At 41.9% G+C, this 25,952-nt stretch overlaps 1 protein-coding gene across 3 annotated transcripts in view; it reads right to left on the minus strand.

Moving 5' to 3' along the window:
• The window catches only part of LOC308583772 (zinc finger protein 318-like), a 29,588-nt gene extending 7,573 nt beyond the window's left edge, over positions 1 to 22,015 (minus strand). Inside the window, exons 1-7 of one of the 3 annotated variants that reach the window (XM_081188068.1) lie at positions 21,684 to 22,015; positions 19,262 to 19,476; positions 14,267 to 14,819; positions 10,091 to 11,500; positions 8,755 to 8,854; positions 8,195 to 8,467; positions 1,858 to 4,344 (exon numbers count right to left, since the gene is read on the minus strand). In XM_081188068.1, the coding sequence (XP_081044194.1) occupies positions 8,220 to 8,467; positions 8,755 to 8,854; positions 10,091 to 11,500; positions 14,267 to 14,819; positions 19,262 to 19,476; positions 21,684 to 21,887 (2,730 nt within the window). In that variant the 5' untranslated portion in view covers positions 21,888 to 22,015 and the 3' untranslated portion in view covers positions 1,858 to 4,344; positions 8,195 to 8,219. Of the gene's footprint in view, positions 1 to 1,857; positions 4,345 to 8,194; positions 8,468 to 8,754; positions 8,855 to 10,090; positions 11,501 to 14,266; positions 14,820 to 19,261; positions 19,477 to 21,683 lie in introns of those variants that run through there. The other 2 variants (XM_081188067.1, XR_014006407.1) reach the window with 2 other exon arrangements.
• Positions 22,016 to 25,952: the final 3,937 nt, after the last annotated feature.

Genomic DNA, 25,952 nt, shown 5'->3' on the forward strand with positions numbered 1-25,952 from the left:
TTCCCAGATATTTTCCAACGTGCAAGCCCAGTTATGGGCAGTAGGAATCTCAGTGCAGACCTATAAGGATTCAACCCATTGTTTGCCCAAAAAGGGAAAGTGATTCTCCAACCATAGATGGAGCTGTAAGATGTTCGTTTCCTCTTGCTTTGTTCCTTATTTAACTCAGCCTGTAAATAAAGCCTGTTAAAGAGCGACTTTAGTGGTCATCATTCTCCATCTTTGGCAGAACACAGCACAAGCATTTCTGTTTGCCTGACAGAAAGAGCTGTCCCTCCCTTCCTGTGTGCTGTTCTGGGAGTTTCCCTAACTCTCCCCACTTCCAAGTCAATTGGGGGGGGGCAAAGGGAAGGCAGGGGAACTTATTGCACCAGCAGGAACCTTGCACTGTCTCCTGCTAGCTACATAGTTGAATTAGAACTACATGGTTGAATGTCCTCCTCAAAGGGGTCCATTCTTCTGCCGTAGGACTATAGCTTTGTCAGTCTTCCTGGATCTCACAGTTCTTGCACGGATCGCTGCCCTCCATGGCTCTCCTGTAGACCCTATGTTCACAGCAAAAATTATTCCCCCCCCAATGTGAACTGAACAACTCAGCACCTTCCAAAACAAGTTAACACCATGGGTGGACAAACAACCATTGGCCAAGTGCAGAAACCTACCCAAGATTTTGGAGCTGAATTGCTACTAGATTGGTACTCCATTCCAGCCTCATAAAGATTCAGAAAGTGTGTATCAGACTCAAAGTCTACAGTAATTTTGCAACATCCTTCCATTATCTTTTGCCTCTATTGATTAACTAAAAGTCAAACACCTCTGGGCATATCTCCTTCCAAAGCGCACTCATCTAGCAAGAATTGGATTCAGCAGCATGTTAATGTGAAATCTCCTACCATATTTGATGCACCTCCTGAGTAAAACCATGCTTTTACTAAACACATATTTCAAGAGTCTCATGTATTAGGATTAAATTATGTTATCAATGCATGTTGGCAGATTTACTCAATGGCTCACACAGGTCTTTTCCAAGACAGAAGTGATGTTTATTGAGCACACCAAAACAAAATATATACATCCATTACAGAAATGAGGAATAGCTCAGCAAATTATGTGCCTGACAACATATTCATTATCAAGGAGAGGATCAAGAAACCAATGTCCCCTCCTTTGAGACCTCTTAAACGCATGTAACTAACTAAATATCCAATGACACATCAGAAAGTGGCAACATGCTATTGCTGTTTTTTCATCGGCGTCCCCTCGCTTTTTGTGTAACATCCAGCCTGATTGAGAACTCAAAAGGTTTGCTACAAAGAGGATTGTAAAAGCAAGAGGGATTTCCCCCTTGCTGCGATACCTCTGGCTGCCTGCTTCTCTGGAGGTAGCTGAGCAATCCAGCTTTGCTCTTGCTCCACCATAGCCCAAGGAGGTGTGACTGAGTCAGGACCCAATTAGGGGGCAGCACACAAGAACTGGAGAAAGCTGAGGTTTCACAGCAAGTACAGGGTTGGTTGGGGGGCATCAGTTAGAAGCACCTCTCTGCCATGCAAATGGCTGTGTCCTGATGACTTCTGATTGGCTAATGTTGCCAATCACAAGGAAACTCTGGGTGAGGGATGAATGTCCTCTCAGGCTATTTTCAATGGAAATTGCTAAAAGCTCATTCTCCAAGAGAAGGAATTGCTTGAAAAAACTGTGAGCAGCACAGTGATTGCTGACTGGATGCATGCATATACACCTTGCAGCTGACTGGCCAGTAGAGCTAGAGACTGAAAATCGACTCCAGTGAGACTGATCATCATGGTTGATGCTGGGGGCAGGGTAAAGACGTAGGAAGTTCTGGGTTTATTTAAATGACTTTTCCGTTTGAGCAACGTAAGAAAAGATATAAAGACCCACACCCTCACCAGAGCACAGTCTCATTTCAAAGTAATTCAGTATCATGTAAATATTTCCCGTCAAATAAAAGTGTCCTTCCATAAATCTTCATGAGCTGTAGGTGGTCTGTAGTCATGTTCTGTTGTCAAAGCATACAAAAAAAACCAAACCATGTTGTATATTTGATTTAGCATTGTTCCTCAGGTCTTGAAGTTGTTGTTGCCTTTTCTATTAAAATTAAGTCCCAAGCTTGCATAAACCACACTTCAAACAAGTCAGCATTTGAAGTTCTCCAGTGTCTAGAATTGGTAAGCTGTGCTGCCACGATAAGGCAGATAAGAAGATCCATTTGAGTAAGGTCCTGGGCATCCGCAGCAAAAATGGAGAGAAGAGCAATCTTGGGGTTCAAAATAATCACCTTTAGAAGTGCCTTCATCCTAGATCACCAGAAAATAGAAGCCCTTCTTTTGGTTGTTTGAGAATATGGGCACTGACCTCTCTTACTTATTTGAGTATGGACTCTCAAAAAAAATTAGAACCTGAACTCCTTTGAATTGCTAGTAGCTCTCTTCTCTCAATCACATTTCTCCAATCCATTCTGTCTCCTATACCTTCAAACACCTAGGGACCCATGCACAACTGCTACCCCCCAAACTGAACATTTAGCCGTCCAGATGATGTTGAACTACAACTTTCACAATCTCTGATCATTGCCCATGCTGGCTGGGGCTGATGGCAAGGCTAACGTCATCTGGAAGGCTACAGGTTTCACATCCATGGGTTACATCTCAATTACCAGGCACACCATATGTTTCGGTCTTCCATCTGTTCTACATATACTTGCTAGAATCATTTATGATTATGGTACTTTAAACTCTGCAGTTTCCATTTACACACTCTAATTATTAAACTGTTTCACTCTGTAATTACAAAACCCTTTCCCAGTACTTTTATCTAAACGTATAATGGCATGGGAGAAATGAGAGAATGCTGCAGGAGCCCAAAGCACATTTGGCAAGGGGTCAAGCAATCATTGCCTAACACCACCATCTGGAGTCAGTTCCAACTCAAGAGGGCCTAACCAGAAGGCTGCCATGGTTGAAAGCCCCTGAAACATCAATGGTGTTTTGAGACAAGACATTGTGCAATGTTTTCCTCTGTTTCCTGTGGTTTTTTCATGGCATCCACACCATCTTGTCATCCTTTTGCAAACATCCCACGATATTTCTTCCTTTCATCCATAACTTTATGTATGGATGCCTCTTTGCTCTTTTACCCTTTACGATTATTTGGCTATGGTTTTGATTTGGGTAAATGACAATTCCAGAAAGCTATCCTTTAATCACAGCTCTTCTCTTCTGCTCTCACCTGATCACACTATCCATGCAATTTTGTTTCTTTCCATTACTGCCAGGCATGTTACTACTTTTATAATGTTGCAGAGATCTCTTTACTAAAGACCTTTGCACAGTGTACATGGACAAATTTCTGCAGCTCTATTATTTATTTTTTGAAAAATTGCAATTTAAGGTTTCCAGCAATTCTGTTAGCACTTTATAATGAATGACCATAATAAATGTTCCAACTTTTAGTAAAAGGAGGTATTTGCCAGTTACATTGTGTGCATGTGTCATTGTACAGAAGACATAGGCTCTTTTTCAATCACACAATACAAAGTATTGTGATTAGAAATGAAGTACAGTCAGAAAAGGAGAACTGGCTGTGGCCAATCAGAATGTCAAAGTTCTGAAATACCAGCATTCCAATTTTTAATTTTTTTTTAAAGCACATGAAGGTCTATGAAATACATGCATTCGTGGTCAGGAAACACATGAGTGGAAAAGGGAAGTGATAGATATGATGGATGTGGTGCAAAGTGTGAATTGTTTTGTTCCAAACACATCTTGGCATGATCCACTCACTGGTATAGACTGGAAATAGAGTGATCAAATAAAATGAACACAAAAGTTTGACATGGTATGGATGGTAACTTTTAGTTCCACAGTCTCAAAAGGAAAAACAATGTCCTTGTTCACAAAAAGCCTTGCCTCTGGAAGCACATCAATATAATCAACAGGGTCACACTTCCTCATCTTTCAGCAAATCCAAGTTAAGAATTGGAGTATAAAACCAAATACTTTCAGTTCATAAAAGAAAAATCTCCATTCTACTGTATCAAAGGCCTCTTTCTCCACTGCTTTTTCTATAAGTACTTTTTATTGGTTTTCATATACATATAACAAAATATAACTAGACAAATAAACATAATCATAACACCCCTCCCCGAAGTCTCTCCAGATATCTGGTACGTATTCATGTCCCTATACTATTTGTCCCTCTTTTCACTTTTCTGGAGGATTCTCTGATGTTATTCTTCCAGGGTTGCAGGGCAGCATCTGTCCGCAATGAGGTCATCTTCTCCAACTGAAGTATCCAACTATCAAGAAGTATACATGGTCACAACATCTAGATTTGTAATGATGAAGCAGATAACATATTTTGTAGACCCCTTTCACTAGTACACACAGGTCCCACTATTGGAACACTTGTTATCAAAATTTTGAGTTATACCCAAACTGCTGATTAATATATCTGAACAGCTGGAGCTTGCCCACTTCCTTACTTGTTCATGCTCTGCTTGTTGCCAGCAGCCATTCTGAGCAGAAACCATGGAGGGACGGAGAGAGATCAGACAAATCAGGGAGCAAGAGAGATTGAACAAATCAGCTTTTCTTTTGTTTGGTTTTGCTGATTGGCTGTGGCAGTTTCAGGCATAAACCAGGGAGGGATTGAGATTGGACAAATCACAAATTAAAAATGTTCCCATAGGAAGTAATGGAAATCACCAGCTTTGTCATGTGAATAATGCTGACCTAACAAATTATTTTCTTGTTCAGAGGAAGGCATTGCACTGGGAAAGCAGGACCTGCGTGTATATGAAATGCATGGCCATCAGATGGCATAAAAGGCATCTGTTTTTTACTTTCCTTTCAGTATAGGTTATTTTCTCAGCTATAGCTAATCTCCAAACATTTTTTTACTATAGGTCTACTCTCCACTGCTTCCATTGGCCTGGCAGGTAAGTAGAAGCAGAAGCTAAATGGATTTTTAAAAGCTTGTTCCTCAGCTGTTCCAGTTGCCTGCTCTCTTGTCTTCTGAGCTGCTCCTCTAGGCATGCTGAGCCTGGCAGCAGTACACCTGTTGCCAGAAGAAGCCAGTTTCCTTGGTGGACACTGACAGTATCCAATTGGCACATTTCAAATAGTTACACATTGTATGCACAGGAAACCATGTGTTAAAGAAACCATGTGTTAAAGTTAAAATCTAATTATGCTAGATAAAGTGGGAAACAGATGCCTATAAGAGTAACTCACTGTCAAGATATGGATTTTTCTGTGGCCAGGTTGTTACAGATCAGCAGAAAAACCAGATTGTACACAAAATCCTCTATAAAATGAATCTTTTAAAAAACACAAATCTATACATAATTTTTAGGATTGCAAAAATCACTATGCACAATAATTTGTTTTAGAAAATTTCAGTTGTTGGCTAAGCAAGTGTTAAAATAGATCATTTTACAATTGTATCTTTCTGATTATATAATGTAGCAATCTGAGTAATCTATACGTGTACTTCTAATTATACATTTAGAGTCCTAGAATGCACAATGGCAGAATCATTAACAGCTGAAATGATTATAAAAGGCTTTCTGTACCAAACATGTTGATATAATACAGATTTGCTGATTGCAAAATCCAATCCTTTTTGTTGGTATATTTATGCTGCTTGTTTATATTTTAAGCATTTTTACCCAGATATTCAGCCATAAAAAGCTTCTAGAATGTTTATTTTTACTAACAGCACAATAGGACTGCAACCCCAAACACCTTAATGAGAATGGTAAGGTAAAGGACCCCTGGATAGTTAAGTCCAGTCAAAGGTGACTATGGGGTTGCAGCGCTCATCTCACTTCAAGCCGAGGGAGTCGGCATTTGTTCACAGACAGCTTTCCAGGTCATGTGGCCAGCATGATTAAACTACTTCTGGCGCAACAGAACACCATGATGGAAGCCAGAGCGCATGGAACCACTATTTACCTTCCCGTCGCAGCAGTACCTATTTATCTACTAGTACTGGTGTGCTTTCAAACTGCTATGTTGGCAGAAGCTGGGACAGAGCAATGGGAGCTCATCCTGTCAGGCGGATTCAAACCGCTGACCTTCTGATCAGCAAGCCCAAAAGGATCAGTGGTTTAGACCACAGCGCCACTCATAATTAACAATTGTCTGAATACTTGGAATGGCTGCAACAGTCACATTTTATTGCTTTTGTCTCCTATGATGCAAATTCCTCGTAACAATGTGAATGATGTCTCACTGTCACTTGGTTCTCATAACACTTGTAAAACTGGGCTTTGCAATAAGACTTCTCTTAATCTGTCTTTTGCATTCTGTTAATGTTAAATGATCAGTTTGTTATTAGTCAGTTCTTGAATATCCAAAGGGCAACTGAAACACAAACCAATGGAGTTTCAATGTTTTTCTTTTAAAAAATCCCCCTCCCAACTTCTTTATTGATATATGAGAATGGTCTAAATGTTCTAGTACTGCTATGTACAATTTTATATCATTACCATTTATATTATAGTAACTATTGTACTTGAAACTGTTATGATAGTTTCCATCCTACCCATAATCCTGCTGGTCACTTCTCTCCTCGTCCCCTGGATCCCCCCCCCAGGCACACAGAAACAGAGAGAAAATGTGTGCACACATATACATTGCTAATTTGAGTAAAAGTCCAATTTAGAAGAATTAATATGAGCCTTAAGCACTGAAGAGGTCAAAGAGGAAATGGGAAAGAAGGTGACAGAATTACATCTGGGTTGACAAGTCTTTCTGAGATCTTTCAGTGGTGGGGACATAATTGGATAAAGGTTTACAGCAGAGGGCTTTTTCTATTTAAAGTATTTGCTGCTATAACAAAGCCAGAGCAAAGCAAAGCAGTGCTGATACTCTGAATCCTATATGGGGCTATACCACCCTACATTTAAGTTACAACTTATAATCCTTCTAAGTGCACTGGAGGGAAGGGTGAAGTACGGAGCCATGTTTTCTCCTCACAATGTTTACTGAAGGATGCTACATCATAACATAACATCCTTTCTGAGATGCATATAAGGTGATATAGCCCTAGAGAGAAGAGTTGGGATGGAAGGAGCTATCAATTTTGGTTCTCTCTGTTCCCATTTTTCTAATCTGAAATGCAGTTTCTACAAAGATTTGCTATAATAATAATAATAATAATAATAATAATAATAATAATAATAATAATAATAATACATCAGCACTTTAGTGTGCATTTCTTCTAATTAAGAGATTTTTGTATGCAGTTCTGACTAATGGACACATTTTTGCAATTTCCTCTAATATCACGTGTACGCTATTTTTACTAATATCTTCATTTTTATGCACTTTCCCCCAACAGAGGCATTTTTTAAATATATGCATTTGGTTGTTTGGCTGGAGAACTGCATTGCAAAATTTGGGTATGGGTGAAATTTAAAGGATGGCTGTGTTTCAGTTTTCATATTGTTTTGGAAAGTGAGAATTTGATACATTCAGCATTCAATGAGAACTGATCAAATTTCTCTCCTATCCCCTAGTCAAGTTTTTTATGTTGTGAACAACACTGAGATCTATAGATTTAGGGCAATATGCAAATTTAATGTACAAAACAAAACAAAACAAAACAAAACGGCACTATTGATTTGCTACAACAGTAAAGCTATTTATAAAAAGGGATGGTGCGGGGGAGAGAACTCTTTGCTGCTACCTTTTACATGTGAAAGTCTCCTACCTCTGAAAGGCTTCTGAGTTTTGACAGCCCAGTGCTGGGAGTGAAAAAAGTTTCTCCCATCATTGCAGTCTGACAACAGAGCTGTGAATGATGGGGGGAACTGTAGATAATGATTTAGGATTAACCTTGAGCGGCTTAGAAAATTTAGAGATATCTTACCTTCTATTTCCGTGAATTTGGTAGAGTTGTTATATTGTATCAGCATTTAATTTAAACCAAAGACCCAAGAGACAAAACTTCTTAACAACTATTTTACTTTCCTTTAGACATAAAACAGTAATTCACAACATAGGACTCATAAAATAGGAAGTTAATTGAAGACTTCCTGGTTTGTTTATTGGCTTGTACAAAGGGAGAAGCGAAGGGGATACATGCATGGGCAAAAGGCTAATTTATATCCAGACTAATTAAGTAATTATTATTTGAACTCCCTTGGTGAGTGCACCTGTTATTTTACCTGGATTGAGTTGCAAGTTATCTCCTCATTTTTTTCCATTTTCTGACTTGTCTTTTTCTGATGAGTCTTTATTTTCAGAAGACCACTTCCGGGGTTTCTCAAAAATGTTAATCCCCAAGATCAGAGCTACCTTATCAAGCTCAGATTGCTTTTTCTCTGCCGCATCAAAATGCATCTGCAGCTGAGCAACTTCGTTTGCTATCTTCTCTCGTAGTTGGTTCACTTCCACCAGCAAGGGATCTTTTGCCTTACGCATCTTGCGCATCATCTCCCCTAAGCCAGTCAAAGTGGTAGAGTGGAAAGCATAAGAAAAGCATTAATACATGCAAAATTATTTTGGGTAATCAATTATAAGGTACCATTTTGGTATACCCAAAAGACAGAAGCAGGGTTTGCATTACTGTATGAAGAACTGACAGTTACTTGCAATGATTTGGGTTTTACCCTAATTAATTCCCTGTTTAGGATAATACCCTGAGATAAAAACAAATTATGCAATGTCCAGCATCACCACTTTAGAGGATAGTAGGGGAAAAGGAAGAATAAAATGAGTGCAGTACCTTCCTGTTTTGTAAGTCTGTTTAACTCAACTGTCAGATAATGCAGTTTCTTCTGTCGTGCTTCTTGTTCAGCCTTCAATTTCCCTCTTTCCTCCATTACCTAGAAATGTTTGTGAAGGGAAGGGAAGGTATTAAAAATCCCCCTTTCATGGATTACATCCCAACTAAAACTACAACAATCATTGAAAGTAAATATTTTCACCTTATGCTTGCTAACTCAGCCTGTGATTCATTGCACCCAAGCTCCTAACATACTAAATGCCACTAAACATGAAACATACTAAAACTTACTAAAGCTTAAAAGCATGCAGGTCCTGCTTTCTGAACAAAATGCGTTCCCAGGAAATAATTTGTTAGGCGTATGTTCACATAATGAGCTTATTATTTCCTATGGGAACACATCTATTTCGTAATTTGTTTGATCTCTCCCCCTCCCTCCCTGGTTTCTGCCCAAAATGGCTGCTGCTGACCAGCAAAATATGAAGTAGGCAAACTCCATCTGTTTGGGTATCTGAATTTGCTGCTTGTGTAGTGAGGTTTGGGTATAATTCTTCGTGTTTGGCTGAGATTTCAGTTACCAAGTGATCCAATAGCAGGACCTGCATGTAGATTGTATCCTTAAAGAGAGACTGTTTAAGACCTTAGGGTGAAGGGCAGGTAATAAACAACAACAACAACAACAATTAACAAGGTGTGTCTTGCCACAGTACCATAAAAACAGCCATTAGATAGCTCAAGACATTAGAGGTACATCCTGTTCAAAAAAACTATACGTAATCCAATGTCAAATAAAAAGTGCAGAAAAAAGTTAAAATAAAATTGTATGTGCTTTGAACTTCTGTAAAACGGCAGACCTTAAATCCAAGAATGTAATCTTAAATAAGGAATCAATTCTGCACTTGGTTTCATATTTCATTATGTGTTAGGAAAATATGTGCAGTAGAAAAAGTATAGTGGTACCTTGGGTTAAGAACTTAATTCGTTCTGGAGGTCCGTTCTTAACCTGAAACTATTCTTAACCTGAGGTACCACTTTAGCTAATGGGGCCTCCCGCTGCCGCACAATTTCTGTTCTCATCCTGAAGCAAAGTTCTTAACCCGAGGTACTATTTCTGGGTTAGCGGAGTCTGTAACCTGAAGTCTGTAACCTGAAGTGTCTGTAACCCGAGGTACCACTGTATATATTTTTAAACTACAGTATAAGGCATTCAGAAGTAAGTCTATAAGGATACTATCCACTTCTCAATAGCAGCAACTACATTGCTGCTATGTGGGAAAGGAAATGTGGTGGGGGGGGAGGAGGAAGATACATCTGCTTGTAAGATAAACATTCTCACCTTTCGTTTCTGAACAGCTCGATTTCTATCATCAGGTATTCTTTCCTTAGCGTCTTTGTGGGTAGGCTGAGGGAGCAATTTGGAATGAGGAGCAGAGAAAGGGGTTTGAACAATCATAGATGTCTTTCTTTGGATACCACAAGCCCTTCGTGTTGTGGAAATTGTCTGAATAACTTTGACGTTGGAAACTGAATGATTTGGTGGCACTGTTGGAGTACCATACTCAGGTGCATTTGGAAATTCAGGACCAGCCTGCTGGGGAGGAGGATACGTGGCCCAGCCAGAAGCTGCATAAGTGAAATACTGTCCATATGGATTATAGCCAGGAGGGGGCATTGTGGGAGGTGGATAGTTTTGTGGCAGGTGAGTTGCACCGAATGGTAAATAGCATGGAACACTATACTGGGGATATATGGGAGCAGGAAACATATGAGGAAGACAAGGTGGGGCAGATGGAATTGGAGATGCCATGGGAACAGCTTGCTCTTGTGGGAAATGATAATCTTGCCTTACAATTTTGCTTTCAGTGTGCTTAGAATGTGAATCAGGAGACATCTCTTTAGATGGTGGGAAATAATCAGGAGAGGGAGAGTGGTTCCACCTTGACTCTGAAGAATGAGTGTCACTTTTACTGCAGTGCCTTTCCTTAGACTCCCTAGATTCTTTCCTAGCTTTATAAGAAGCCACTGAACGACGATCAGGAGAACGAGATACTTTCTTCCCATGGAGGCGTTCCTGAGTGCGGGCAGCAAGCTTACCAATTTCAGCCACCCCAATGTCAAGACCAATAGTTTTGAGCAAGTCATAAATTTTCTCATGCTCTGGTCTGGATTCTTCTAAAGTGTCTGATTTTACAGACAGACTAGCAGGAGGAGAGTTTATTTTCTTCCTTCCATGTTCTTTATCACCACTCAATGTTATCCTTTGAATAAAAATTGAGTCATCCCCATTATCACCATAAAGAAACTTCTCTTCAGCCTCAACATCATCAAGGAGGCTGTTCCTTCTCTTTTCTTGAGTGCTGGTAGAATCTGTTTTCATACTCAGAATGTGTGAAAAGCCATTCCCATCCTGGCTGGTTCTTTCATGGGGAAGCAAGAAGTAACTGTGCTGGTCTTCTGGCTCTGATGTGGACTCATGACACTCTCTCCGATTCAAAAAGCTCCCAAAATTCTGTTTATAATGGGAAATGTTTTGTTTTTGGCCAGAATGCAGCTTCCAATTATGCACATTGCCTTCAGATGTTATATTTGCAGGTTCTACATCTGCATTTTTATTGAACTGTTTGAGGAATTTCACCTCCTCAGCTGAAAAAGGAGCAATGCTGTTGGTTCTCTGGGGAAAAGGAGGATCATCTGAAAGAAGAGGGGGCTCTTTGAGAGAGGCAGGACTGCTAGAAAAGACTTCAGGCTAAAAAGAAAGAAATTGCCATTTGTTACTACATTTTGCAAGGATGCTAATCACTTTCCCAATCTATTAAGACAGACATAACTTTAATATAAAGGGTTTATGTTCAGTAGTTCATAACACTAACTGAAAACTGTAAGACAAAGATAAAAAATGAAATTGAAAGAGACAAAATAGTTCCAAAATACCACACTGTTACATCTGCATAAGATGGCCATTTTGATTAGGAATGGTCCATACTTTAAGAACGTGAGAACAGTCTGCTGGATCCAGCCAGTGGCCCACCTAGCCCAGAATCCTGTTCTTAGTGGCCGACTAGAAGCCCAAGGGAAGCCCACAAGCAAGAGCTGAGAGCAACAGCCCTCTGCCCACCTGCAGTTTCCAGCAACTGGTATTCTGAAGCATACCACCTCCAACACAACAGTGAAGGCAGAGCATATCCATCAGGGTTAGCAGCCACTGATAGCCATAACCTCTGTGAATTTGCCAGTCCTCTTTTAAAGCCACCCAAGTTAGCGGCTATTACTGCCTCTTGTGGGCAGAAATTCCACAGTTAAACTATGTGCAGTGTGAAGAAGTACTTCCTTTTGTCTGTCTTGAATCTTCCAACATTCAGCTTCCTTGGATGTCCACAAGTTCTAGTATTATGAGAAAGAGAAAACTTTTCTCTAGCTACTTTCTCCATGCTGTGCATAATTTTATGCACTTTTGTCATGTCACTTTCACTGCCCACAATCAACACTCCTGCCTGATCATCTTTAATAGGGCACTGGAAGAGAAAGTGACCGTTTATCCCCCACTAAAGGCCAACCCTGGCTTGCAACACTGCTCTAATGAGCTATAAAACTGCCAGTCCAGCGAGGTAAGATTTGTCAGCTTGATACCTTATAACAGCTGTGCAATTCTTGCCCCTACTCAAGCCAACCCTCGTTCACAGTGAGGGCAATGAGAGGGCTTTGTTTGCCCTGAATAACACTGTCATTTAGCCAAAGCTGAGGGGCTATGCAGTACCCTGAGAATCATTCTGCGATGCCTGATTTGCTGAGATTACACAGCAATAATAGAGAAGAAAAACCATGTCAAATGAGTAACTGAGGAGCAACACAGTGGCAGTGGACAGGGACAAACATATGTAAAACAATACCTTTGGAGATTTGAAATCAACATTTTCCACCAAACCCAAAGTGTTTTTGCACCAAAACATTCACAAGCAAGCATTATGTGCAACTCTGGTTATGGCGGCTACAAAAAGATAATTCCCAAAGGCATATTGTTACTATTATCAGAAACGAATTGATTTTTTCATTTGCTGAAACCCTGAGACAGAGAGAGCAGGATGCCAAAAAGGTACTTGCCACATCATAGTTGGCACGGTTTTGAAAAGCATTATTTATTTACAATATTTAGTACTGGAACCACCTGCCAAGGTGCTCTCTCTCCACAGCTACACAACAGAAAAACAATCCAGTCATGATAGTATGAAATGTCACCTGTTCAGAGCATTCCATACCAATCTGAGAGAATGTCTGCAGTCCAATCCAACTAGGTAATTCTAGTATTAAGATTCTTGTATTAGGTTCAAGCGGGTTAAAAAAATGCACAACATGGTAAATGTACTGCATAAATTGCCAACTCTTCAATTTCAGCCTACACACAGATGTGAATAGTACCCTTATTTTGTTTACATTCAACCCATTGCAAGTACCATTAAATGGTTCAAAACAAATCCCAGATGTACCATTCCAAAACCCACCTTAATTTGGTGGTCTTGACTATTCAGATTTTTCTACTGTAGAGGTAAAAAAAACCCTTCATGTCCAGATTAATAATAATAACAATAACAATAATAATTTATTATTTGTATCTCAGCCACTCTGGGCATCTTCCAGCATATATATAGAAACATAGTAAAAAATTAAACCTTAAAAAGCTTTCCTATACAGGGCTGCCTTCAGATGTCAAGGTGTTAAAACATTTCTGGCACCTTGCCGCAGGTTCTATCTATAGGAGAAAAACATTACACATATACAAGTGGGAGGCTCTTCTGTGTGACAGCATCACAGCTACAGAATGTACTGCCAAGGATAGTGAATCTGGTGCTCAAACCAGGTAAAAATGTTTTTGTCACCCAGCCACTGCAAATTGTTATATTATCTAGCTGAATAGTTCTGCCATTCTCAACTTTATTGTATTCTCGGTTGTTTTAGATTGTAGTACAGGTGGCGATCACCTTGCACCTGTCTACCTGACATGTGACCACCAAGACATGCGCTGCTTTCAGCTTTGGAAGGGAGCAAAATGGGCTTACGCACAATTGCTGACATGCACAATGACCTGGAAAGCAACCCCCACACTAACAGGGAATCGCCTGTATTTAAATTCCTATGTATACTACCTGGAAATCTGTTTCTGGAAAGCTTAGGTTTTTTTAAATAAGTAAGGATTTTGATTGTGTGTGAATTTTAAAGCTATATGAATAAGCTGAATGAAAACTTTTGAAAGGTAGAATTGCTCATGAAGTGGGATGCTCTAAATACCAAAACTAGTAAAATGTCCTCATTCCAAGAAAAATGGGATCCAACATGCTGATTATTCTACAAGTTATACCAAACAAACTCCACAACTGTGAGGGAAGCCTGGATATTATTCTGAGGGTATTTGTTCCAGAATTAACAGAGATTAAGTTAAATAATAAAATTTAAGATTCAATAAAAGAGCAGTAAAAAGTGTAAAGGACAGTTTAACCAGAGAGAGAAATACATGCCAAACCTGCACCGAAGGATCATCCCTGTTTTTCTTCAGAATAGATTTTTTGGGCATTGCTGTTATTTCATTAGGTCTATAAATATATTTATGTTCAGGGTCTTGACTGCAATTTCTGCTCAGCTCCTCCTCTTTGCTTTTTCTCCCAGCATATTCAAGTACACGTAAATCCACATCGTGAAATGGCAGGCTTGGGCTCTTACTAGGATCTTGTTTGCAGAAGTTCCACGTCCCAGACAAGAAATCCTCAGGCTCTATGTCTATCTTAAGCAGTCTGTCATCTCTGTCATGTTTAGGAAGTTCTAGGTCTTGCCCTGTATCCTCTGATGGCTTCCCAAGTAGCATTCTATACCTTTCCGTTTCCCTCGGGAGATATTGTAGATGGTTATAGCTGGTGCTATAGTCTGATTGATGGAGGAAATCATCTCTAAAGCGATAATCCTCATCTTGTCCTGTATTGAAAGGTGAAGAAGGAGTTTCCTTGCTCAAGGAATACCGCTCAATGCTTTGAGGGCGTGGAAGGCCACTGCTAAATATTGGACCATCAGCCAAGTCATCCCTAATAAGAGAGGTACAGAACAAAATCAGCAACTTGGAATAACCCCCCCCCCCTGAACTCCAGCTGGCATAAAGTGCCCTTTGTATGACAACTCAATACTTCTTGCCTTGAACCCAAGATGGCTGGTTCTGAATATTTTATATACTCAGCAATAACTTCACCCCTTGACAGTCCAAACTATGCTGCAGTGAGCGAAATAATTCATTTCAGAAGTCTTGTTATTTATGAGCATAGGAGACATGCAACAGGAACAGAAGGAACAGAAGCCCAAACTTGAGAGCACTCAGGTTCCAGTTTGTCTATTTATCTTACACAAAAGGCCTGCATACTTCAATTATTTTATGGTGGATTTGAACAACACACATTTAGGGTTGTGTTTAGCTTTTTTAGATGGTCTCATAAAAAAAAAGAACACAAATGTCTTGCTGGGGAAAGAAAGCAACAGAACATTTTGGTATGTTTTACAGTAGTAGAATTCCCCCTTTCATCAGCAACAATATTGTAGTTCCAAATTCAGCAAAGTTTCTCACCCTCCACTCCTCAAATAATTTCCTTCACATACTGTTTTCTGCATGTTACTTTAGCAAAAAAACAAAACAAAAAAACCTCTCAGAATTACTACTGAAAATAACTTCCATGCATGTTTTTAAATGAGGATTGCTGAAAGCATTGAACCTAAATACATGTGTTCATCACACTCAGCCTGCTGAACGCTTTCCCAACAATAATTGTGAAGAAATCTTCATGCACCTAACATGTCAAAAACAGTATGAAGCAAAATATCAAAATATGGAAGACAACTTCTTTATCAGTTCAAAGCAGTGTTCAAAATTAGCCAGGCACCAGGCGCATTTTGTCCCTGGCTTTTGACCACTTGCAACCAAGTGAAGATGCCTGGGCACCAGGATGGCACCCGACATCACCATCTGGGGATCATTGGATCTGGACTATTTCACACACTAATACCCTGTAAAATTTTATCAGTTACATTTTATCTGCACAATCGGAATGAATTTCTGGAACCAAATTGCTTTTTCTGTGCAGCCTGAGCAGGAACAGTCACCATTAAGAAAAAGAGGTAAATTTAGGTCAATATATATGTATGTGGACTATCCCTGGATCAAGTGACTTTTCTTCTTCCAGTTCTCAAAGCTCTTAACCTAGCTCAAGGTAGTCAGAAGTTTAACTCAGAATCAATCATGGACAGTCCATCATTTGAAAACTAAGACTGGAGCTGTCTTGCCCCAAAATGGAAACTAGGCATTCCATTTTGACGACAGCAACCTTGGTTTAAGGAACCATTTGGGAACCTAGCATATATATCTAATTTTCTAATACTGCAGGAGAATAAGATCTATAATGGGAAACTGGATTCAACTGAAAAAAATTGTCCATCAAGACACAGACCTTTACCAGCTCAAGCTATTATAAGCCCTTAAAAAAGGGGGGCGGGGGGCGGTTCATAGGATCAAGCTATCAGTTGAAAAAAAGTTATACCGTATTTTTCGCTCTATAGGACGAACTTTTTCCCCTTCAAAAATGAAGGGGAAATGTGTGTGCGTCTTATGGAGCGAAGAAGCCATAGCCCCGCGACCCTCTCCCGGCTGGAGAGGTGACGGGCGGCTATGGCAGGAGCCTCTTTAGCTGCGCGCCACCTCTCCAGCCGGGACAGCGCACACGGGGCTAAAGAAGCCCCCCGCGACCCTCTCCCAGCTGGAGAGGTGACGCGCGGCTATGGCAGCAGCCTCTTTGCTGCACGCCTTTCCGCTGCTCCCCGACCTGCTCTTTGGGGCTGGTGGTGGGCTTCCCCCCGCTAGCCCCAAAGAGCAGGTCGAAAGGAACCTGAAGCCTGGAGAGCGAGAGGGGTCGGTGGGCACCGACCCCTTTCGCTCTCCAGGCTTCCAAGGTAGCCGCCTGAAGGCGACTGAATGCACCTTAAACAGCACCTTGTTTTAGAGAGGGAAAACAAGAGGGGGAAAATTCTCCCCCTCTCTGCGCAGCACCTCCTGCCGCTTCGCTGAAGGGGCACTGGGCAGAGAGGGGGAGAATTTTTTTTCCTTGTTCTCCCCCCTCTAAAACAAGGTGCGTCCTATAGTCCGGTGCGTCCTATAGTGCGAATAATATGGTAATTTGCATTGTTCTTATCACCACGACAGAGTTAAAATCACTTTAACAGTACCCTGTTAGCAGAGACACTGAGCAATGTGCCCAGCAATAAAATACTGGCCAAAGTTTATTGAACAAACCAAACTCCAGCACAGGGCTGTCTTAAGCATATGCGGCGCAGGGGTGCAAAGATCCACCCGGCGCCCCCCCCAAAGTTGCCCAGAGTAGTTAACCTTTTTTGGGGGGGAACCCCAAAGTTGCTGACCTTTTTAAAGGAAAGGTTCCCCAGAGTTGTCAGGCACCTGGTTGGCAAAAAGAGGCGAAGCTGCTCACTCTCTTTCTCTCTCTCAGGGAGCTGCCGCCAGCGCACTTCGAGTCCCAAAGTCGGACCAAAGTGGAGAAACGCACAGGAAAGGTGAGCGACGGCAACCCTTTGGCCCACCTGTCCCTTCTACCACCCAGGGCAGCATGAGGAGGGGCTGCTTGCCTGCTGCTGCTGCTTCCAGCGTTGGAGGAGTGAAGGGACGGCACTAAAGCCGAGGCGGGAAAGGCGTGCTGAGGAGGCAGCTTGCGCATGGCCCCACTGCACTCTGAGAGAATGCCGCTTGCCGCCTTTTCTGCTCGCTGCTGTTGCTGCAGCCTCTTGTCCTCCTCCTCCTTGCTGGGCGCGTGTCTGTCTGCTTGCCCACCCGCCTGCTCGCTTGCTCTCTGGCTCCCAGAAGAGCTCATTGCAGCGCTCCGACTGATGGGCGGGCTCTTCCCGGACTCAACTCTCGAGCCCCGGACTCTCAGCCTGGCGCCCCTGAGGGCCTGGCACCTGGGTGCCTCGCAACCCTAGCGCCTATGGGTAAGACAGCCCTGCCCAGCAGAAAGAAAGAAGTTTTGCCTTTTGACAGGCCTTGTTGACAGCATCTTAGATTCAATGAAACACCCACAAGAAAATTCACTCACAGCTAGACAGCTTACCAAAGCAGCTACTATCCCAGTAAAGATCATGCCACCCTCCCTGGTCGCAACTTACCCCCTCTTGTCTAGATGGCTTACCTACAACATAATTAACCCTTAAATTACACACTGAATGATCTCTGCTGTTATACTTCCATATTCTACATACTAACAGCAAACTAATAATGAATCCTTCTGTAGCCAAAATAACCGCCCAAACATTAAGAGTGGGCTATATTTTGGCTCAGGGAAAACCCAAGATTTGCAGATGCACAAAAAATATTTTCAAAAACTCTAAGGAGAGACATAAGGAAATAACCAGCCCAAGGAAAACTGAGTAAGCTCTGTCAACATGGAATATTGGGCAAGTGTTGGGGGCAAAAGCACAGGCCACTGGTGGGGGTGCAAAGAGGAATGGAATGGAATGGAATAACTGAGAGAACCCTGATCAGCAGCACTCTATGTGGCAACATTTTCTTGTGGGTCCAATTTGGGTCTTCCTTATTCTAGTGTTGATATAGCTTTAACACTTTCACACTGAACAATGAAATTTCCCTGTTGCTTCTACTTCTAGAAGTGGCTCTAGAAGTAAAAGCCAACGGGGAAGTTTCATTGTTCAGTGTGAAAGTGTTTTACAACTTCTGTCATTCATGCAATTATCTTTCCTAAATATACCCTTTTTCATGTACATGTCTGTGTATATAACCCTATTCTAAATAGAAACCTGCTGTTGGGGATCTGCAGAAGAAATTTCACCCCTAAAAATGGATTAGGAAAACAGGATGTTTGGGCAGCGAAAGCAAATTATAATATAGATCTTCACACTGTTTCTGTACCTGCAGGAACATGTGAGTTTAAAATAGCAGCTAAATTGTCATGAGGTGACAAGAAATTTACTAAAAGGGTGTTTCATCATTTTGTTTTTCAACTGGAGTTCATTTTTAGAAAAGAAGCTGTTTCAGTTCCACATCTACTCTCACGGCTTCCTCAGAATCCACTGAAGACAAAACTGTCAGAAAAATTCAAAGAAGTAGATGTAAAAACTAATGATTTCAATCAAACAAAAGGTTTTCAAAACTGAACTATGTACTTTTTATCCATCTCCATCCTGCTCTTATTTATAAAAAGGCTGTATGAAATTAAACGGAGACATGTTTTCAATACCTCTCTTTAATTCCTAACATTTAAAATCCATACCAAGGGAGGTATTAAAAATATGTCAATAAGAGAGTTAAATATGTCTGTCCTATATGTGAGATTCCCAACATGTCCGATACATTTCCCACAACGTCTTACAATCAGGTTGTGGGGTTTTATATTACCCATGGGACAAGTACCAAGAAAGATAACCAAGGTTAATTATGAGAGACTGGCATTCAGAGAAGCCTTACCTGTTCCCATCACTCAAACTTGGAGAGCGTTTGTCTGGAGAGTGAGAACGCTTGCCCGGAGAGTGAGAACGCTTGCCCGGAGAGTGAGAGCACTTGCCCGGAGAGTGAGAGCGCTTGCCCGGAGAGTGAGAGCGCTTGCCCGGAGAGTGAGAGCGCTTGCCCGGAGAGTGAGAGTGCTTGCCCGGAGAGTGAGAGCGCTTGCCTGGAGAGCGTCTCTACAATTAAAATAACAAAACATCAGAATTCTCATAGCCAAGTAAGTTACTATGAGGCAGGGGGTTCATAATGCTATTTAAGAAATAAGCCAATATTAATGCAGTATGCAAATTTTACTACAATTGATGTGGATTTGAAAAACACTACATGCACCTAATGTTTATAATGTGCAGTGAAGACATCTGATAATATGTACACCAACAATGTAATGAGAAAATGCAGCTAAATTGACAATTGTACCATTTAGAAGAATAGGAAGCCTCCCAATTTATTGCTAGTGACATAGACCACCAAAAAACCACTGTCCACCCCCATTTCTCACCGAAAAGCGGTCAATTCTAGGAATGGGTTGTTTCTTAAAAATTAATTAGTAATGGAACAGGGGGATAGTCCATCAGTCGAACAGGGCACTTCCAAGTTCTAATATACATTTTTAGATAGGTGAACTTATCTCTTGGAAGCATTTATCTCCTCACTCTGCTTCCTCCTGCGATCTAGATAATCAAATCTCAGTTTATTAAGCCAAGATATGTGCAGAGTCACAAATCCCCATGCAGCTTGCTCAGCTCCGTTCCTAAAGCCAGGCATCAAAACTAACAGCAGTGTACTGTTACATCCAAACACTGTTACTTGTTACTTCCAAACAAGACAGGAACTGGAAGCAAAATTTATTTCAATGGCTTCATTTTCTAGCCTCCTTGGAAGCCATTGACCAGCTTTCCAATTATTTGTTAACAGAATAACTATGGTTTCCTGGCATGTTTCCCACTTGAACAAAGGGGACAGGGGACCAAAGAGATTGCATGCGAGTTCAGTAAATTTATGCACATCTCAGCTCATTAGGCCAAGATCTGATCATGCAAATGCAGCCTCTTTTCTTCTTCATCTCTCCCCCAGCCTTTAAGATCTTTAAGTATTTGGTTATTGACAAATATGAAAAGTGAAGGACAATCACTTCCAAAGGCTAATCTTCTCTGAAATTCAGTTTGATCCTAAGCATGACTATCCATTAGCTGTGTTGATTTTGGTTGAAATAATTTTCAAGTAATCCAACCAGGTTTATGTGCCCAATATGCCTTAGCAGCCATCCTACTTTTCAAATTCATTCAACGATCCACGAACCTTTGGTAAAAATAAACCTAAGCTCCTCCCCACCACAAGCCAAGTCTACAGGTATTGCCGTAACCTGTTAAGGGTATTTTCTATGCGGGCAAAAATCACCGGCCACTTTCCTTCATGTAGAAATGAAGGAAAGAAAGGAGCGTGCAGCTCAACCTGAGACGGGTCTACTCAGAAGTCTTACTAAATCCAAGGTGATTTCCTCTTAAGATGTAGGATACACAGGGCTGTTGCACATTTCATGTTTCTCTACTTTGAGGCAAAGCTTCCCCTCCAGCTGTCATTAAGCCTTTCAACCTCCTTCGCATCACCACAGAGCAAAGGCTGGGATCACGGGTAAGATTGCTTAGGGATGCTCAAGGCTGCTGGGCGCACGCCCAGAAATGTCGGCCATGATGTTATATATAACTAAGTTGGGGGCAGGAAAACGGCTGGCTATTCCGGTAAGTGGCAGTTAGGTGCGAGAGATTGGGGATGCTCCTTGGGGAAGGTACAGTGGTACCTCGGGTTAAGTACTTAATTCGTTTCGGAGGTCCGTTCTTAACCTGAAGCATCACTTTAGCTAATGGGGCCTCCCGCTGCCGCCGTAGCACAATTTTTGTTCTCATCCTGAAGCAAAGTTCTTAACCTGAAGCACTATTTCTGGGTTAGCGGAGTCTGTAACCTGAAGCGTATGTAACTTGAAGCGTATGTAACCCGAGATACCACTGTACTGAGGTGAGCGGGCGGCCGTTACCCCTGGACACTGGGGAGGCGGAAGAAGAGGAGTTTGGGTTTGATATCCCGCTTTATCACTACCCGAATTAGTCTCAAAGCGGCTAACATTCTCCTTTCCCTTCCTCCCCCACAACAAACACTCTGTGAGGTGAGTGGGGCTGCGAGGCTTCACAGAAGTGTGACTGGCCCAAGGTCACCCAGCAGCTGCATGTGGAGGAGCGGAGACGCGAACCCGGTTCACCAGATTAGAGTCTACCGCTCTTAACCACTGCACCACACTGGCTCTCGGAGGCGTCTTAAATTCGCTGAGGCCGGACCAATTCCCCAACCCGCAACCCCCTCGGCCTCCGCCGCCACGGGCAGAGCGTACCCGACTACTGCGGCGCGAAGGCGGCGACCGGCGCGAAGAGCGTCCGCTGGAGGGCGAGCGGTGCCGGCGGCGGCTCCGTGGAGACCGGGAGCGCGAGCGCGAGCGGTGCGAGCTGCGGCCTCGAGCCGAACTGGAGCTGGATGCGCTGGTTTTGGACCGGCTGGAAGACGGCTTGCTCGAACGGCTGCTGCTGGAGCGGTGCATCACGACAAGAGTAGCGCCTCCGCCGCCGCCAAGGCCGCTCTCGCCAGCTCCCTTCCCAGCCCCCACCCCCCGCTCTGCGCACGCATCAACTGCCCCCGCTCCTCGCGCGCGCACGTAGCACCGGACGCAAACGCAGCTCGCGCGGGGCTGGGCGGGCGGACCGGGAAGACGCTTCCTTCCGACGTCCTTACAAAATGGCGGAGGCGGAACTCAAGTCACGTGGCCTTTGCGCCTGCCCGGGTCTGTAAGGCATTCTCCCAGACGCTAGAGGCCGCTGGTGGGGAAAAATATGTATCAGTGGGCTCCGTCCGGCCTGGTAACACAGAATTCATAGAGAGAGAAAACGTGTAGAGCAATATACCCTGAGTTTCCCGTTCTCCTTTTGATGTGTTCTGTATTCAGCAGTGGTCTGCGAGAATTTCAGCTGATTCAGAACACGGGCTTCCTCTGGCTCTCGTGTCATTTGATCTCTGATCTGTATATAGGCGGATTTCTGAGGAAAGGCCCAAGAAAGCAGGGGGCTTGCAATGTTTAGTTGGCTGACCAAAAAAGGCTGTCCCCCAATTAATCAGTCCTCAGATGTAAAATCATAAAAATCGTAATGAAAACTAAATTGTTGTAAATATGCAAACAGAAAGTATCATTTTAAAATGATAATAAGGGGGGGGGGATGACTCTTCTAATCCGATTATAGGAAGGTGCCCTATTGCAGCTCAGAATATTTGTCCATTTAGTTCAGCGTTGTCCACTCTGACAGCAGCTCTCAAGGTCTTGGACAGAGATATTTCACATTCGCTGCTAGATTTCTGCTTGACATCCTGGAAAGATGCTGTCCCACCAGCTCTGACTCATTGTCATTGTACATTGATTAAAACCAAGTGTGATAGCTTTTTGTTCCCCTTGTTCTTATTCATATACTGATTTAAGATTTGACTGATTAAAATTCATATTATTAACCAACTGCTGTTTTAAACCTTTTCATTGTGCTGTTGTAATGGTCTTATTTTTATTACATATTTTATTTGTGAATGTTTATCTTATTGCCTTAATTAACTTGTTTTATTATATATTTTAATTATGTATCATTGGTTTTATACTTATAAACCAGTAAGAGGCCATCTTGGAAATGAAGTCGTATATAAATTAATAATAATATTTATATAATCAGATTCATAAAATAGTATTCACCAAACAATGTTGGAAACCTAATACCTTAAATGTGTTTGTGTTTATTTCAGGCATGATTTCCAAGCTGAATCGGAGTCTTTGATTTTGTATCTGGCAGAAATTTTGCAGTTGCAATTTTTGTACACCTGTTCTTGTTCTAAACTGTCAGGATGATGTGAATCATGCTCACTTTCAAAACGGAATATGCATTTTCTGGATTATGCATTTTCCAGAATCTGTTTTGTTTGCTGTGCATTTGACTAGGTGCTCCTTACATAATTACACACACTGAGATTATTCAATTCATTGTCCAAAACTTTGATCAAGGTGTCATCGGTCCGGTGCATACTGTGAAAAGATCTTTGGGGTGGGCATACTTTGTGAGCTTCTCTGAGAGCAAGAGTGAACAAGGGAGGGAGGTACTGAATAAGAAATATAGTACACGTTAGAAAGTTGCTAAGGGGCAGAAACTAATATGGAGGAGGGTCCATAGCTTGGTGGTAAGCACATGCTAGCAACCACTACGGCTCAAAGTAGATTAGCCTTTCCCAACCTGGTGCCCTCCAGAGGTTTTGAACCTTAATCCCATCAAACATAGTCAGCATGCACTGGCTGGGGCTGATGCAATTGTAGTCCGAAACCTCTTGAAGTCATTAGCTGGGGAAGTCTGGAGTAGACATTACTGGGTTCCAAAGGCAAATGCTGGGATAGATGGTTCAGCAGCTTCCTATGTTCCTGTACAGTTGTAAACCCTATTTAACTGAATTTTGTCTGCAAGTAGTGCAGAAGCTCCTACTGTATAGAGAAGTAGGATGAGATAAGTGCAGTTTAATTGTTGCAATTGTTGGCTCAGGAGTTACCCACCTTGAGCCGTTCTGATACGGCTAGATAAACAAAGGAATTTAAAACATTATGGTACTCTTTTGGTTTGAGTCTGCCATTGCCATATTAAACTTGAAATACGTTGAACGGTTGAACCTATTCTCTGGACCATCTGTCCAGAAGGAATGCAAAGTGCAATTGAGGACATGAATTACAGTACCCGCTTATGCAGGGTGGTACCCCTGATCTATTAACTTAAGCTGCAGTGCTGTGCAGTTTGATAAATGGGATTCAAGCTGACTGGCTGTACACAGGAATGCACCCTTAAAGAGTACATGTTCCTGGAATAACTAACTTTATAGAAGCAAATATTGATATGAATTAGCATAACTATGAAGACATTTAGACCTACACCAAGTCAGAACAAAACACATCAGAAGCAGGGCTTGCAGTGACACGCAAGTACAAGATTTATGCCTCTGACAAAAGGATAGCTACTCCAGTGAAATGATGTTTGGAAGTAGTAATGCAGGAAGTTGGCTGACAACTCTTCTGCTGCATTCAGGCACACCTTGGCAATATGTTCAAGTGCTTTTTTGGCAGATTCTCCCTCTGTTGATTCTTTGTAACTCGTTGGAAGGAAATGGAACCCAAGCATGAAAGTATGAAACCCAAGTATGAAAGACACCAGTATTATAAACAGTGTAGTAGAGAAGTTTGAAATGGCCCTAGTTCAGTGGTAGAGCACATGTGTTGCATGCAAATGGTTTCAGATTCAGTTTCTGCTGTTTCACATGCAGAAAGAAAGAACTAAAAGTGCACCACTCAACTAGTTGAGCACCAATGCAGCTTGCATGTACAAAGTTTCATGTATAAACACAAATTTATGCAACATATTCTTAAGGGATAAAGCATGGATATATTGTGGGAAACAACAAGTTCATTTTACATATGGGAAACACTGGGAGAATTCACACTTGCGATAGGAAACATCATAGACAGGAAATACTTGGCCTTTCAGATGTTGCTGGACTCCAGCTCCCATTAGCACTAGCCAGCTTGGTTAATGGTCAGGAATAATGGGAACTGTAGTCCAACAACATTGGAGGGTCACACATTCCTTGTACTTGTTTTACATTGTTGTGTGTCTGTGTGTGTGTATGCATGCACACTTGTGATGTCCACTCTGGATCCTATCATCACTGCAATCTGCAGTGTAAATAGGCAGAGAGGCAGGAATCAGTAGGGGATGGAATTGTGTACAAACTGAAACCAATGGAGGTGCACTAGATCTGCTTGCAAAATCACCATCAGGAAGTACCCTTTAATGGAATGTTTGAAGTAATGTTTGGAATTCCACAATGTTTTTAAAGAGCAAGTAAGAGATTGTGTGTACGTAACCTGACATGTTCAACAGTGGGTGTTGCAGAATAATCAGGGAAGTTGCTGTGCAGCTGGAATCTGGAAGGAGCTTGGCAGAAGTAGATTCATGCCACGCCTCATGTTGAAAAAGGTGGGACCTGTGAAGAGGGGTTTTCCTTTCTGGGTTGAGAATAGTATGTGTATGGAGAATGGTGGTGTTTGCATAAAGAAATAAATATTTTCCTGTAACAAGATTATGATGCTTTTAAAAACATTAAAATTTTGCCTTTCCCCCTTAAGAATCATCACTCTTCTATCACCACTGCCTACTATTCCATGAACCCAGGACTCCTCCCCCCCCCCCCCCACCTTCCAAATGGATTTCTGGAAACATTGGATATCCATTTTGTCTGCAGGCTGTGCATCTCATCAGTTAATTTGCACAAAATATGCATTCTACAGGTAAAAGTGGCTAGGAACGTAGGAAGACCTTTGATGCATCAAGCCAAAAGTCTATCAAGTCCAGCACCTTGTTCTCACAGATACATACAGGAAGCCCACCAGCAAGACTGGCATGCAACAGCTCTTCTCGCTTTGTGTGTTACTTATTCTCTGAAGCTAGCAAACAATGAAGCCCTACAGCAAACTGACATATTCAAAGGATGCTTTGCTTGTTTGCTTCATTGCACCCTCCCCTCTGCTCTGCCCCATCTA

The sequence above is a fragment of the Podarcis bocagei genome (assembly GCF_964188305.1).
Source record: "Podarcis bocagei genome assembly, chromosome: 3".
In the NCBI taxonomy this organism is placed as follows: domain Eukaryota; kingdom Metazoa; phylum Chordata; class Lepidosauria; order Squamata; family Lacertidae; genus Podarcis; species Podarcis bocagei.